The 16,018-nt window shown below is 46.3% G+C and overlaps 1 protein-coding gene and 1 long non-coding RNA gene across 2 annotated transcripts; one reads left to right on the top strand and one right to left on the bottom strand.

Moving 5' to 3' along the window:
* Window positions 1-356: 356 nt before the first annotated feature.
* Window positions 357-12,003, bottom strand: LOC310917527. Its single transcript, XR_014591458.1, has 4 exons — window positions 11,908-12,003; window positions 7,837-7,893; window positions 6,951-7,109; window positions 357-447 (listed from the first exon to the last, which is right to left on the bottom strand). It is a non-coding gene; the product is annotated as an uncharacterized lncRNA (long non-coding RNA).
* On the top strand, window positions 11,521-15,752 carry TMEM250 (transmembrane protein 250). The gene is made up of 3 exons (XM_083875851.1): window positions 11,521-11,596; window positions 12,779-12,938; window positions 15,105-15,752. The coding sequence occupies exon 3, from the start codon at window positions 15,223-15,225 to the stop codon at window positions 15,640-15,642; it is 420 nt and encodes a 139-aa protein (XP_083731977.1). The 5' UTR covers window positions 11,521-11,596; window positions 12,779-12,938; window positions 15,105-15,222; the 3' UTR covers window positions 15,643-15,752.
* Window positions 15,753-16,018: the final 266 nt, after the last annotated feature.

The following is a 16,018-nucleotide window of genomic DNA, read 5'->3' as shown; positions in this document are numbered from 1 at the left end:
TCGCCCTGAATTGGAAGCTTCCCAACCTTTCGAAGTCGGTTTTCTCCCTCTCCGCCGCTCTCCGTCTGCCGCGGCGCGGCCGTCGCAGCATCCCTGGGGCAGGAGCACCGCCACGTGGGATGCGGCCGCAGGCACAGCCCCGGTCACCGCGGGGACCCTCGGGGATGCCCACACCCGGGGACCCTCGGGGGATGCCCGGTCACCGCGGGGACCCTCGGGGGATGCCCACACCTGGGGACCCTCGGGGGATGCCCACACCTGGGGACCCTCGGGGGATGCCCACACCTCGGGGACCATCGGGGGATGCCCACACCTGGGGACCCTCGGGGGATGCCCGGTCACCGCGGGGACCCTCAGGGGATGCTCACGCTCCGGCCACTCAGGGCTGATCCTCTCCCCACATGGGAGATGCTGCCCGAGGAGTTTGAGGTGCTCACCTGCTCTTCCCTATTGGTTTTGAAAAAATAATAATTTTAAAGAGAGCTCTTACAAGAACATACATTAAAATTAGACTAGAGATGTATTTAGAGCACCCCACCAAAAAGCAAGTGGTGTTTTGGATTCCTGGACCCTCTCTGTACTGACAGCGATGCCATCACGGTTAATCCCAGCCCTTGAGGACTGAACAACGACTGATGCTCTGGAATGAAGCCTAAGAAACACAGGCAAACTCAGCTTTCCATTGATCCCACCGGACTGAATGCTGTCCCTGAATCTGACACCTGGCCAGTGCCCAGGGTAGGTGATTTCATTGATTCAGATCTCGGCCACAAACCCCTTTGCCAAGTGAAGGTTTGTCTCTGCTCTCTCCTGTCCCTCAAGCATGGCATGGCCCAGCACTGTGGGTGACACAAGTGGAAGTTGCTGTGACTAAAGTGACCTCAAAGCAGACACATCTCATCCACACTGGAGGATCCTGATGGATCTATGCAATGAGTTTAAGAGGACCCACCTGCCCATGGTAGATTGAGATGTGAAAAACGAGGTTCACTTTTTAGTAAATTTTAAGGAATATGTTTAATAAAATAATTAAGACAATTAGGAGATAAGAAAAAACCAAAAACGGCCGGCCGGGTGACTTGGCACTCAGCCAAGTCCACACCTTGCTTTCTCAGAGACACTCGTTAAATACCCTTTTCGTTATATTGATATATGAAATTCCATAAACTAGTTTCCATATTCCAGGAACTGCCCTGCATGATCCCTCCTTGGATCCGCCTTTTTAGAGCATGCGTGTTTCGTGGCTGTGTCCTTCTTATCGCGTCCAGCTTGGGCCTTGGTCCGTGCTTGCTGCGGGTGATAGATGCTGATAGTTGGTGTTATCAGTAGCAGAGTCTTCTTTACATGTTCACTGGATGTTATCCCAACCAAACAGACAGTTTAAGCAGCTGCTACATCAACTACTCCCTTTATATCTAGTCTTACCAATAGCAGAAATAAACTTATACCTTTATATCTTTACTATGTTATTAATCATATAGCACACATCTTGCGAAAAGCCAATTTTATAATACACACATATAACAAACCCCACCTCTTCTTTTTTATAATTCATTTGGCTTTGAGCCATATTCCTTGTTTTCTAGCTTCCATTATTTCCTCTTATAGACACTTACTTTCCAACCAGTCACCACTGGTCCTTAAGTTTTCCACAATTTAATATTTTCCCAATTATGAATACAACTATCTAATTTGGATGGGTTATAACAGTGACTGTCGATACGGGTATGTGCAATAAGAAAGGAACCTCAGTGTCTTTTCATATAGAACTTTCAATAGTATCTGTAGCATGATTTTGCCAATATCCTATAAGGCAAAAGACAAAGAATGAGTGAAGTGACAGAAAAAGGAATAACAGAGGTCTGGTATGGCTTATACCTCCACCCTCCATGCCTATGGGGTTGCTACCCACAGCAGGAGTATATGATCTTCTTGGTGGCAAGTACAGCGGCCAACCCAGTCTTGCCCTCTATTTCCTTGTTAATTCTTTTTGTTTGTTTGTTTGTTAGTTTTCAGACAAATTGCCTTTGACCTTTTTTTTTTTTTTTTTTTTTTAAACCGTAATTCTCTCCACTGTTCCTCAGGTATTTCCCACTCAACAGGCACTGGTAATCCCCATTTACTGGGATATATGTACACATGCATCACTAAAAGGCAGTAAAGTCTTTTAATCCAAAGGCCAGCTGCAAAGCCTTTTTAGAACTGACAATTAATTATGCTGGCCATAGCTGCACTCCGAGTAAAACTGCATCTTTAGTTCAACTATTCCATGTCACTTCTGATACCATTTAATTTTTGAAAGCTTCCACCTTTTTAACTGTAACTAGGATTGAGGGACAGGTTAAAAAGAAATTGAAAGAGAGAAAAAAATTTACTCCACAAAAAATAACTTAAACTAAAGAAGAAAGAAGAGAAAAAAACCAACAAAAAACAACAGAAACTTCTTTTACCCCTTCTGATGTTCGAGTTTTATCATATTGAAGGTTTCTGTTGGGCCAATCCTCTGCTCAGCCTATTCTTAGGGCAGGAAGACAATGAATTCTTGCTATTCTAGAAGATTTTCCTTCACTATTTAGGAGAACTTAGAAAGGTACATACACTATAGGATTTATTTCTATCTAAGGCAAACACATTCACTCAATTTGACATGCATTGATTTGAAAGATTAGATACTCCTTAGAAACTTCGATAAGAACCCCCTTTGACAATCAACACCACCAGTTTTGTGAGCTAGGTCTTATCTGCAGCCAGCTGGAAAACTAAGAAAAAAAAACTTTCCAAAACAGTTTCTGCAAAATTCATAGTAACTTATCAAGCAGGGAAATAAATGAAACTACTAGAAAAATTTTGCATATACCACAATAATATTTCCAAGCAGCAAGTATCTTGTCATTCATACTATCTCTCCTTATATTCCACAAGAAAATCTGACATCTTCTTATATATAAAAAAAAAGAAAACCAAAACACCTTCAAAAGTTTCTTAACAAAGACACACAAAGAACTGCCCATAGAAAAAGAAAAAAAACAAACAAACAACAAAAAAACTTCTCAACCAATATCTACATCTCAACCTCTGTCTAAGAGGCAGATGACAAAGTTTTTCCACCTTATAAAGTTATATAATTAGTACCTTAAATTATTTTTGATCCACCCACTTGAAGAGCAAATCTTTATATCCCTTCTCATGACTTCTAAATAGTAGAAGAAAAATTTGCTCTTGAGAATAAACTTGACAGAACTAGATTTCTATCCGTAATTATCTGTACCTTTTTGTGGGGACAACGCTGCCAGCGTAACTGAAGAATGTCCTGTATTGGTTACAAATGTTGTGTGTGTACACAAAGGAATCACAGCTCCTGTATTAACTTTGACACAGTACCAGTTTAGTTGAAAACTCTTTCCTTAGTTCCCACTCTGTCGGGTAGTAGTTCACCCTATATTTTGTGAGCACTAACATATCCTCTTGGTATTTCACATAGGCGCTCTTCTCTGCCCTCCTTCTTTAAACAAAACAGATTAATAAGTAATAAAATGTAAAGAAGTACCTTAAACACACACAAAAATAGGAAAAATAAAGGAGGCAAAAACATATTGTTTGTTCTGTAAGATATAAAACCTAAAATAAATTAGCCAAAATGTTAGGGATATGGAGCCCGTCTTCTTCTTGTGATTTTCATGTACCTGCAATATTATACAGTGGAGTGACATAAACACTTTCAAAAAAAAAAAAAAAAAACCAATATTACATATTTCAATTTCAACTCCCCACACTAGAATTACTTGAAAGTCCATTTCCTTTGTAGCTGTGAAGAAACAGAGGTAGCATTTGACAGACCGGACTGATTTTTAGGTGTTACGCAGAGAAGTAAAACAGAGAAAGTCCTTTGTCCATAACTTCCAAATTTACTTGAGTCTTTTCCAGTTCATGACCACTCAGCTCTGTTTAAAATTCAACTTTGTATCACCTGGTTTAGATGCTACAGTTCATTCTTGGGTTCTCACACCGGTCTCTTGATTTTGCTGACGTTGATTTAAAACTTGCAGCTTTAGCTTTTCAGCCATACCGCAGCTTCAGTTGCCTGCAATACCTGAAAAAGCATCTTCCCACTGTGGGGTTAAAGAACTTCCTCTCCCATTTTTGCAACTGTAAAGCTATACCCTTTTAACATTAATTTCTCTTTATTTCATAATTTAAACATTATCTCATAGGGTGTTACTTTCAGGTTCCAATCTGGGTTGCATCTGGACTCCCAACATACATTTTACTCATGGCATTTGAGCATTAATTTTGTTAAAAAAATTCCCAATAACAAAAGATCTAATTTCATCCATAATTCCTTCTTCTTCTAATTCCTTCTTATCGAACACCAGAACTCTCACAACTCTTTTGACTCCAATCTCCTGTTCCATTAAAACTATTCCTTCCTATTTCTGAGGTCACCCCCCAGCATTTGATGTCTTATAGCTATCTCTTTAGGCAATTTCAATGCACTCCAAAAAAAAACAAAAAAACAAACCAAACAAAAACAACTTCTAAGACCTCTAAGAATTTCCAAAATTCTCAAAAAACCTTTCAAGACCTCTAACATAAGACTCTCCAAGCTTCTGTCCCACCTTCAGGATTCCATCCAGTCACTGCCTGGTCTCCTCTCTGCCATCCAACATCCAACACCACCCCCTCCCTTTTTCCCCCGAGGCACAGAAAACTCATCAGCTCAGCAGCACAGCACCATGTGCTGCATACTCTATCTTTCAAAACAAAAACTCCTATTTTACTTCAGCAGTCTATATTACACATACATTCACTCAAGAACAACAATAACAACAACAATAAAAACTCTTCAAAATGAATTTCCCCATTAATCTGCAAAACTGCACCAATCCTCTTTTTAGACAGCCCTCTTGAACCTGAATTCTTCATTAATTCCCTTGCAGTTCTCCCTTTTCCATTCAGACATTTTAACCGTTTCAACAATTCACTTCCTTAACACAAATAAACTCCACAACAAGCACACCTCTTTAGCTGCACTTACTTCCACTTACACAAAGACAACACAAAAAGATTGGTACCCTTTTTTAAAAAAAAAATTGTTAGTTTTTACTCATAGGTATTTGACTAACCCCCAGATGTTCTTAGATTATCACACTTTTCAAGCCTTTAGTATTCCTCAACCTGGCAGCCTTTTCCAAAGCCCAGGTGTCTTGGACCTTACACCTGCAAGGCTTTTTTGTGTTTCTATCCTCAATCTGGCAAAAACCCAAAAATACCTATATTTGGCCAAACCCTAAATGCTCTTGGGTCTTACGTAACCCTTTTAATTCAACAGCAAGTCTAGGTGTCCTTTGCTTTCTTCCTTTAAGGGGTTGAACCCCTTTTCCTGGGACCCCGTCCCAGACCAGGGGGTTCAAACGTTTCCCCCCCCCCAGTATCCCGTTTTCCCAGTGGGTTGTATAGGAAAACTATCGGCTCCCTTGAGGGGTCCAAACCCCTCCCTGGGACCGTCCCAGCCACCCGGGGTTTTTTACAACCCCTTTTTCCTCTGGGATCCCGTCCCAATCACTCGGGGGTCACATTCACACTTTCTATCTTTTGCTTCACCTCTGTGCTAGCCGTTTCCCTTGCGAGATAACGAACAGCATGAGAAGCCACACCACACTCACTTCACCAGGCTGGGGTACCCAGCCTGTCCCATTCACACAGCACGCAGACCCCCCTTTTAACCCGCTCCCCTGAGAATTACTCACAATCATTTTCTTCCTCAGGTTCTTCGTGCACGAGGTTTTTATGGAGCAAAAATACTGCAGTTTTAGGGAGCCTTTTCCCTTTTCCTTACTTGCTTTTTTCTTTCTCCTTGCTTGTCTCTTTGGATGTTTACCTGCAATCCCCAATTCTCACCAGGAAAAACAAAGTTTTGGGCCGCCAAAAACCCAGGCGGGGCGCCTCCCTCACTCCGCTTTTCCTGGGGTTTCAGGGTCGAGGTATATCCCGGACGAGCCCCCAAATTGTGAAAAACGAGGTTCACTTTTTAGTAAATTTTAAGGAATATGTTTAATAAAATAATTAAGACAATTAGGAGATAAGAAAAAAACAAAAACGGCCGGCCGGGTGACTTGGCACTCAGCCAAGTCCACACCTTGCTTTCTCAGAGACACTCGTTAAATACCCTTTTCGTTATATTGATATATGAAATTCCATAAACTAGTTTCCATATTCCAGGAACTGCCCTGCATGATCCCTCCTTGGATCCGCCTTTTTAGAGCATGCGTGTTTCGTGGCTGTGTCCTTCTTATCGCGTCCAGCTTGGGCCTTGGTCCGTGCTTGCTGCGGGTGATAGATGCTGATAGTTGGTGTTATCAGTAGCAGAGTCTTCTTTACATGTTCACTGGATGTTATCCCAACCAAACAGACAGTTTAAGCAGCTGCTACATCAACTACTCCCTTTATATCTAGTCTTACCAATAGCAGAAATAAACTTATACCTTTATATCTTTACTATGTTATTAATCATATAGCACACATCTTGCGAAAAGCCAATTTTATAATACACACATATAACAGAGATACAGTATTCATGAATGGAAAAACAGGGAGCTGAGATTCCCAGAGAAAAGCTGTTTCTTTGACCTGAAATATCACCCTTAGAGAAGCACTTTGCAGAGCCACAGAATTTGGGAGGCTTCCTCATCCATCCCACCAAAGCTCAGCTCCTCGAGGCAGGGATGGATTGGGTTTTACTGCCTCCTGCTTAAATTAGACCCAGCCTACAGAGGAACAGAAGGCAGTAATGACACTTCTCCTCGAGAGTTTTCTGCATAATAAGCAGTTTCTGACATCAGCCAGATCAGGACTCGCCAACATGATGCAGCAACAAGCTTTGGCAGGAATTCTGTCCCTGGCAAAGCATCCGATTCTATTTTCATTTGTTTTAGAGACAGTTACTCACTCACCATATGTGTGCAGCTGGCTCCTGCTCCAGCCCCCGCAGGTCAGCAGGAATCTTTCCATGACTCCAGCATCTTTAAAATAACCACCTTCCCATTTTCCAGAGGTGGAGGGAACAGCCAGCCTAGTGAGGCTCTGTCTTTTGGGGTAGCCAAGTGTCCCTGCTATAGGACAAAACATAATTTTTTATGTGGATCAACCTGTTGTGGGCTCATTACAATCCCACCCACACCAACACTGGACTTTCCCTCCCTGTCCTGATTCCTGCAGCAGGGAGGGAGCAGTTTTCTGGGGCAGAGGGGAGGCAGGCAGCCCCCAGCCCCCCCAGCATCCCCTGGTTTTTTTTAGAGCAGCAGAAGCTGGCAGCAGCAGATTATTATGCCCAAAAGCAGCCTGAGGTGTCACGTAGATGGAATACATCAAACATTACTGTCTCACCGAGCCTCACACCAATCATTTATTTCTTTAGAAAACTGCAGACTGCTCTAGTTTTATATTTCGCAAGTCACCTGTAAAATATATATCCATAAAACCCTTCCAGGAGGAGGATTCCTGCAGGGACACGGCAGCCTGGCCTCGCCGAGCTCCTCAACCCGACCATCTGCGCTGGCACTCGGCGTGGAGCTGGCACTGCTGCTCCCCAGCCTGCAGGGTGTTCAGTGCAGGCTTTGCTGGTCTCTACATTCCTCACTCCCTCGGGATCCAAAGATGCCAAACCCCAAATAACACACCAAAACTCTGCAGCCCTGGGGAGGTGGGAGAGCCAGGGGCTCAGAGCACTGCTCTGGGGCTGCACCCGGGGCTTGCAGGGCTGCAGAAGTGGGAATTAGTTCCTCTTTCTGCTATATGTCTTTTTATTTGATTAGTCTAATAGGCTGCATTATTATTTACCACATGCAAATCTCTTCAAACTGATTAAAGCCGACATTTCCAGCCACGAGATGAGATCTGGTAAGAAGTAATAAGGAGAAATTATTTCACAAGCTTTTGCACTTTAGATTTGCAGGGAGGATCGATTACATTCAAAATTTAAGGGCCAGACTCAATCCTAAATCTCCTTTAAGGAAAAGGAAAGAATTAATTCCTTTATTTGTTTTATTTCTTGCTCAGCAAAACCCAAGGGAGTTTAATGGTGGTTTTGAATGGTGCTTTTGGATATGACTGGAAGGCAGCAGTGAATGCTTGAAAAATACCATGTTAACACTTTATTATCTTTAAGCACTGAAGAATTATGGATGTCTACAAGGCTATGGAATTGCTGGGGAAGTAATTGTTTCTGGGTCACCCAAGGAAACTTGTTAACTATTTTTCTGGATATTCTCTTCAGCACATGGATTTTTATTTACTGATTTCTGCTGAGGACCAAATGGTGCTGACTGCCAGACATTTGTAAAGCACAATCCCCACTTCAAATAAAAAGTGGCCAAAATGGTCAGTTAGGTTGTGGAAAATATATTTTTCAGAGATAGAGAAAGAGAGAGCGGAGGAGAGCCTTGCAATGAGTTCATTCCCACAGCAGCTACATGGACATTGTTATATTTTGTAAAACAGGTGTGCAAAGGTTAAAGACCAAATATGGGTGTGATTTTTCTGAGGTTCAGGTATTTTATCGGGTTGAATACACCTTACAGCCTCCTTCCCATGAACCTGTAAATGAGAACCTCTCCATAAAGCCTTGCTTATGCCTGCAGAAGTGTAATGTTTAGCTCTCCACAAGTAATAGTATTGAAAGCTTTCCTAGGCAGGGGTCAGGCCCATTTTATTGTAAGTGCAGATCCATTCGAAGTGCAAAAGGACTGAGCTAAAGGACATCTCGACATTACAGGGCTGTTAACTCCAGCTCCAGCCTAAACGACCTGAGCAAGGCTGGAGGCAGCAGGGCTGGAGGTCATTGCCCCCAGGGAAAGATCACATTCACAAAATTACTCAAAAATGGGGAGGGAAAGTCTCTGCAGGTTTGAATCCTTCACTCATCTCAGGCTGAAATGAGATTGACCCCGTGGACTAACACTGCAGCCATTCATCCACACAAGGGCTGCCCATGACGGGCGTTTGCTGGCAAAAATTCCCCTCTAAATGGGAAAAAAAAAGATGTTTCCATTATGAAATGATTGTGACAATTCAGCTGCGAGTTTTTTGCCCTCAGCCTCGAAGGCATTTCTTGCATTCCTCCCTCAGCACACCACCTTAGGGCCCTTCACGTGCAGCACCACAGCAATTCATCATTAGCCAGTCTCCAAATTATTCTAGTGTTGATTAAATTAGTAAATGCAATCACAATCTGAAGCAAGTTAATTGAGAGAATTTATTTGGCCCTGACAGTTTTATGCATGTTTGATTAAGTATTATAAGGTTTGTTTTTGATTTTGCATAATTTAACTTTAAATCCTGCATCGGCTGGGGGAGGGAGCATCAACTATTAATGACCAAAATAAACTCTTTTAAGGGGCATATATTTATGATTTATTTCTAAAGGCAGTATCCTCCAGATTTTTTTGTTCTGTTGCCAAAGTGACAAATATGTTCAAAGCAATATTTTGAGCCGTCCGCTCCTCGCTATAAATCTTAGGAAATGTGTACAATTCATTAAAAGTTTTGAAAGAAGTACAAGTTAGCATTTATATTGCAACAAGTGACATATAAATGTGTCTGTTTGTCTTCAGAGCGAGCCATAAAACACCCGAGGCCTCGCCGGCCGCGCTGACGGGGACTAATGGCCCGCTCTGGGGCCCGTGATGAGTTCCATCACAAATCTTCAACGCTGTCAACACAAAACTGTTCAATCAACAGGAATATGAGTTGTGTCTTTAGTAAAATTAGCACGGGGAAGAAATACAGCCCTAGAGGGCTGTGGGCGGGTTCCCTGCGGGCTCTGCTCGGGGGCCTCCTTCAGGATCTGATCTCGCTGAATGTCAAAGCTTCCATTCCTGCCTGACCCCGGAGCACTTTATTGTCTGTGGAGCCCCACGAGCATTTCAGCAGCACAGAGGTCAAAATGTGCCCGGCAGGAAATTGAATCAGGGGCTGTCCTGATTTTTTGTCACAGAATCATGGAATGGTTTGGGTTGGAAGGGGCTTAAAAACTCATCTCATTCCACCCCCTGCCAGGAGCAGGGACACCTTCCACTAGACCTTGAGCTGAAGGTCACCCTGACCTATAAAACTAAAAGGGTCAGCCTTGGCACTGGTGCACACACATGTTTGGGTTGTGGGGTCACTCAGTGAAACTCCCTGGGGTGTCCTGGAGGGTAGGAAAGACTTTTCCCACCCAAGGGATACCTGCAGGACCCCCAGGGCCACACTTCCTTCAGCAGCATCCTCATCATTCCCTAAGGCAAAACTGGAAAGACAAAGCACCTTCATAATTTTGTTGCTGGGGCTGAAATTCCCATCTCTGGGTTATGTCTCCAGTCCCAAAGAATGGCAGAGGGAAATAATTGGAATGTGGGTGGTTCTCCTGCTTATCCAAGGCACCAAACAGATACTCCCATCTCTATGCTACTGGGGAAATTTATCAGCTCCTCACATCCCCTTCTCCCTCCCACCAGGAGGTGTGTGGGGGACGTGGAGATGCCAATTTCCCAGGAGAACTCCCCAGTTGTTGCCTTCTCCAGAATTCCCTCTGGTGTTTCAGGATCAGACCGCTCTGCAGGGCAGGGGAAGGGGAGGAATCAGCCCAGCAGGAGCTCCAGGAGGCACCGGGACACTGGGAGAGGTTTGGCCTGTGCCCAGCAGCAGCTCTGAGAGGTGACAGATGGCCGGAGTTATTATTATTTAATGTTTTTCCACCGTGGCACTGCCCAGACAGAAAGTGGGGCAGGGAGCCAATGCCAAAGTTGTGTATTCTTTCCATTATGGAGCAGTATTCCTAATTAAATCTAAGGGGAAACAGCAGGCAGGAAATTGTCTTCCTTCCCTTTATATTGTTTTGAATTTTTCTCCACCTGTTTTGTTTTTTAGGAACTTTTCGGGTCTTTTGGGGATTCTCTGGACAACCTTTGACTGCTGCTCTTGTTACACTGGACACGGAACTTCAGCCCCGGAGTGACCAGGCCTGGAGTGACCACGCCCAGTGTGACCAGGCCTGAAGTGACCCCTGGAGTGACCAGGCCTGAAGTGACCCCTGGAGGGACCAGGCCCGGTGTGATCAGGCTTGGAGTGACCCCCGGTGTGATCCCAGGAGTGACCTCTGGAGTGACCAAGCTCGATGTGACCCCCAGTGTGACCAGGCCAGAAGTGACCCCTGGAGTGACCAGACCCGGTGCGACCAGGCTTGGAGTGACCCCCGGTGTGGCGCCCAGAGTGACCAGCCCGGAGTGACCCCTGGAGTGACCCGGCCCAGAGTGACCAGGCCCGGAGTGACCCCTGGAGTGACCAGACCCGGTGTGACACCAGGCCCGGAGTGACCAGGCCCGGAGTGACCCCTGGAGTGACCCGGCCCGGCCGCCCCCCGTTGCCGGGGCAACGCGTCCCCTCCACTTCCGGCCGTGGCGGCGCGGTGAGATGACGCCATCACCGCGCGCCGCCGCTCCCCGCCCGCCGCCGCCGCCGGAACCGGAGGAACCGGAGCCGCCCCCGCACATGCGCAGAGCGGGCGCCCGGCGGCCCGGGCCTCGCTCCGCCCGGGCCCGGCGCGGCCATGGGCACCACGGTGAGTGCGGAGCGCGGCCCGGCGGGCGGCGAGGCCCGGGCCTCGCCCTGCGGCGGCGGGAGCTCCGCCCCGGGGCCCGGCGGTGCGGCAGCGCTCGGTCACCGCCCGCCGGGCCCGCCGATCCCTGTCCCCGGGGTGAGTCGCGGCCGTGCGGAGCCGCCGGGGAAGGCCAGGCCGAGCTCCCTCCCGCGGCTCGTTCCCCGAGCGGCCGCGGTTCCGTTCGGGATCGGTGCGATGGAGGAGGAGTTGGCGCTTCCCTCCTCCCGGCGCTCGTCCCCCGGCTCTAACCTTTATTTGTCATTGTCCCTCACCTTGTGCTGCTCCTCCCGGAGCCCTCGGGGCCCGCCCGAGGGTCCCGGCAGCCGCGGGCGGGCCGGAGCTCCTCCTCCGGGGACGGGAGTGCCCCGGGAGTGCCCCGGGCTCGGCGGGGCCCGCCCGGAACGCCCGGTGGGTGCGGAGCTTTCCGCTCCCCGCTCACCCCGCTCCCTTTGTAAAGGAGAGGGAGTGGAAAACTCGCCTGAACCGAGAGTTACTGGCGTTTCTCACGTCCTGGCGAGGCCACCACGAGCGTGGTGCTGTGACAGCGACTGCCTCCAACTGGAATCCTTTGGTGCCCCAAATAGACCGAGTTGGGCCCCAAAATTACAGAATGAGTGTTCAAACCTGTTTGTGGGAATCATGTGCACAGCACAGACTGGGGGATAATCACAGAACCACAAAGGGTTTGGGTTGGAAGGGTCCTCATCCCATCCACCCCATCCCATGGGCAGGGACACCTTCCCCTGTCCCAGGTTTCTCCAAGCCCTGTCCACTCTGGCTTTGGACACTTCCAGGGGCACTCTGGCCTTTCCACCCTCACCAGGGAGGATTTGCTGTTCCATATTCAGTTTGGAAAGTCTGTGCTCCTGCATCGTGTTTCACATGCCCCAGAACAATCTGTGGCAGGAGAAGGTGACCAGCACGACTTGGTTGGGATTTTCTGTCCTGGCATTGAATAGCAGCTCACTGATTCTTCCCATCGTGGATCAGGAGCCTGGAATCCAGATATTGCTGAGTGCTGGATTCTTTTTAGAGTCTTTATGGGCTTTAAAATTCATGCTTGAGGAGAGGCCTGGTAATTGTGAGCATTTTAATGCACAAAATGAGCAAATTGAAAATGATTCTGTCATTTTTGTCTTTCAGATCAGCTCCTGTGCAGAGAGTTGTGAGTTTATGAAGCACCTCAGCAGTTTCTGTCACTTTTCCTAGAAGGTGTCACAGGAAAACTTCACTCTTCTCTTCCAAGAATTCACAACGGCAGCGGCGCCCTGACCTGCTGAGTGGATGGCAGCACCCCTAAAATGTAATAATTCAGAGTTTATTTTGTCCCCCCAATGTTCCAGTGTTGATATTTGAGTTCCTCCAAAGAGCACAAACCCACTAAAGGCTGTTTGTTCCCGTGGTGGGCACAGAAACCGTGCAAGAGTTTGTGGAAATGGTAAAAAACTTTGTGTCCTGGTGAGGGAAGTTGTGAGGAGAGGCTGCATCGTCAGGATTTGAGTGCTCTGAATCCCCAGCATGTGATTTTTGACCTGTCTTGCTTTAGTCTTCCAAAAATATCTCTGGGAGCAAACACTGAGCGGGTCATCCCCATCATGTGGGAAGTGTGTGGGCTCTTGCTCCAGGCACAGAACTGGGTTAGTTCAGTGTCTGAGCAATTCCTGAGCCTTGCAAAAGCCACATTTCCCACTGGCATTTCCTGGCTCCAGGCAGGAAATGGGGCAAGAGGCATCTAAAATAAATAAAGAGGGTGTCTGTGATGATGGAGGAGAACCCTTGGTTTCCTAAATTCCCTAAATCATAGTTTAGCCCCTACTCCTTTTTGGTAGTCCCTGATCCATGTAGAGCCAATTCTCTCTCCTTTCTGTAAGGGCAAAAAGGAATAGGAATGTGGGGCTGAGCAGGAGAGATCAGAACTGGAATTTCCATTTCCATGGATTTGAAGCAGGAAACAGGGCAGAGACTTCCCCACTGATACACATTGAATCAGAGAAGGATTTTGATACCAAAAATACAATTTCCTGCAGCTTTATCATTTTCTCTGTGTTTCTCTTAGTAATGAAACTAAAGAATTCTTGAAGTAACTCTTGAATTAGTTTGAATTTTAAGAACAGTCAGATTTCTGGTTGAACAAAGGAAAGATCTGCCTGGATCTGACCACTTGGGTGTGCGAGGAGTTGGGGAAGTCCCTGTTGTTTTCCAGCATTATCTGATGAGTGCATTGTCATTTCATAATTCCCGGAATTTGGCACATCAGGAGCCTGGGGTGAAGCAGAGAGCAGCTCAGAGGCTCCTGCTCATCACTCACACAACAACAATGGGTGTGTGGAAGGATGTTAAGATTATAAATCCTAAACACTGCAGAAGATCAAGATAATTTCACTTATCTCTGCAGGTCCCCAAGGGGAGGAATAAACTGGTGGATGCCTTTGAAAGGCTGCCTGGCCTTGCCTTGCAGTGACAGTGAGAGCACAAGGCTGGCCTGAGCCAGGGGAGGTACATCCTGTGGAGTGTGAAAAACATGATTGCCTCATTGTTCTTCCAAGACCTTCCATTATTTTCAGTTTGTTTATTTGGTGAAGCTTTGCCAAGTTTGGAAATGAGCACAAATCTGGAATCCACTTGCGAAAGTACTCAGAGAACTCTTTTTTTTTTTTTTTTTTTTTTTGCTTTTAAGGGAAATATGACCCAAAGCAGACACATACATTAATATTACTGCTCTCACATTAATATCATTGCTCAGGTGGGTGGGCTCTTGCAGGGTGACTGTTAGATTAGGAAAGGTCTGTTAATTAGCCAGGATAATTTCAGACCAAACCTCTTTGCTGTGTTAACACTGGATAAAGTTTATAACAGGCTACAAGTGGTGCTGGCTGGGGAATTTATTTAGAATTCCAAAAATTTGGAATTCATTTGGTGTGGAAATAGAAATGTGTTTTTGTGGGGAATAAGAAGCAAGGAGGCAAAAGAGAGATGTTTTAAGGGAAGAAGTTGAGGCTTGAACAGCAGTTGTAAGGGAGCACTGATGGTGAAATTGGCCAGGATAAGTTGCTCTGTTCTGTTGCTAGACAAATATGAAAGAACCACACACACCCATCAGGTTGAGAAGTGAAAAGAGAAGGAGAAAGTTTATTATGATTTGGGGTTTATAGAAGATTTGGAATTTGATCAGGGATTGGGAGATGAGAGTAACACCTCTCTGACCCCAGTGGTCAACTTAGAAGTCCATCAATTTGTCCTTCTCCCTAGAACGGAATGCCTATTTACAAAATATCAGTCTTTGCTTTTGTCACAAGCCTCAGAAAGCTCCAGTAGAAACGTGAAACAATCAGAAGGCTGAAAAATCAGGGCGGCACTGTCAGGAGAACTGAAACTTTGTATTATCTATGTTATTTACAGAAAATTTCTATTGCGTGTGTTATTTATCAGCACCAAAGCAGAGTGCGCTCACCTCTTGTTCCTCCCGCAGGTGTCTCCCTCGGCGGACACCCCTCCCGGGCTTAGCTGTGCCGCGTCCCGCCGCCGCTGCCGTCTGATATGTGCCCTGCGGCTGGTGGCCTGGGGCGGGCTGCGCGGGGCGGGGCCCGATGCCGGTGATCCCCATTCCCCGGCGGGTGCGCTCGTTCCACGGCCCGCACACCACCTGCCTGCACTCCGCCTGCGGCCCCGTGCGCACCACGCACCTGGTGCGCACCAAGTACAACAACTTCGACATCTATCTCAAGTCGCGGTGGATGTACGGCTTCATCCGCTTCCTGCTGTACTTCAGCTGCAGCCTCTTCACCTCCATCCTCTGGGTGGCTCTCTCGATCTTGTTTTGCCTTCAGTACCTCGGCATCCGCATCTTCCTGCGCTTCCAGTACAAACTCTCCATCATCCTGCTCCTGCTGGGGAGGAGGCGGGTGGACTTCAGCCTGATGAATGAACTGCTCATCTACGGGATCCATGTCACCATGCTGCTGGTGGGGGGCCTGGGGTGGTGTTTCATGGTCTTTGTGGATATGTAAATAAAGCCAAGAGCATGTGGGATCAGGAGGTGACTTTTCTTCTAGCCCTCCCCCAGAAATGTGTCAATATCCTCATCTTTTTTTTTTTACTTCTTCTTTTTTTTTTTTTTTCTAATATAAATTAACTTATTTCTCAGTGCTAATTTTTGTGGATAAATTAACGTGCTTGTCTCTGGAATTTGTATGTCTTTGAAGGTCGAGGTGCCATTTTGATTATCAAAGTGCAAAACTTGATTGGGTGTTTTATTCTTTGTACAGTGCAGGTTTCTTCAGTGTAAGTTTCTTTTAATCCATAAGAGCTTATTTTGCTGCTGTTCCTGTATTCCTGTGGCCATGAAAAAGGCAATGATTTATCTGGAGGACAGAAGCCAGATAA

The sequence above is a fragment of the Zosterops lateralis genome (genome assembly GCF_965231275.1).
Source record: "Zosterops lateralis genome assembly, chromosome: 20".
Taxonomy (NCBI): Eukaryota; Metazoa; Chordata; class Aves; order Passeriformes; family Zosteropidae; genus Zosterops; species Zosterops lateralis.
The sequence above is the reverse complement of the archived record's forward strand: the minus strand, read 5'-3'. Positions and strand labels throughout refer to the sequence as shown.

What these genes read in the sequence shown, in the direction of transcription:
- TMEM250 (XM_083875851.1), top strand. Translation starts at nt 15,223, where the DNA reads ATGCCGGTGATCCCCATTCCCCGGCGGGTGCGCTCGTTCCACGGCCCG.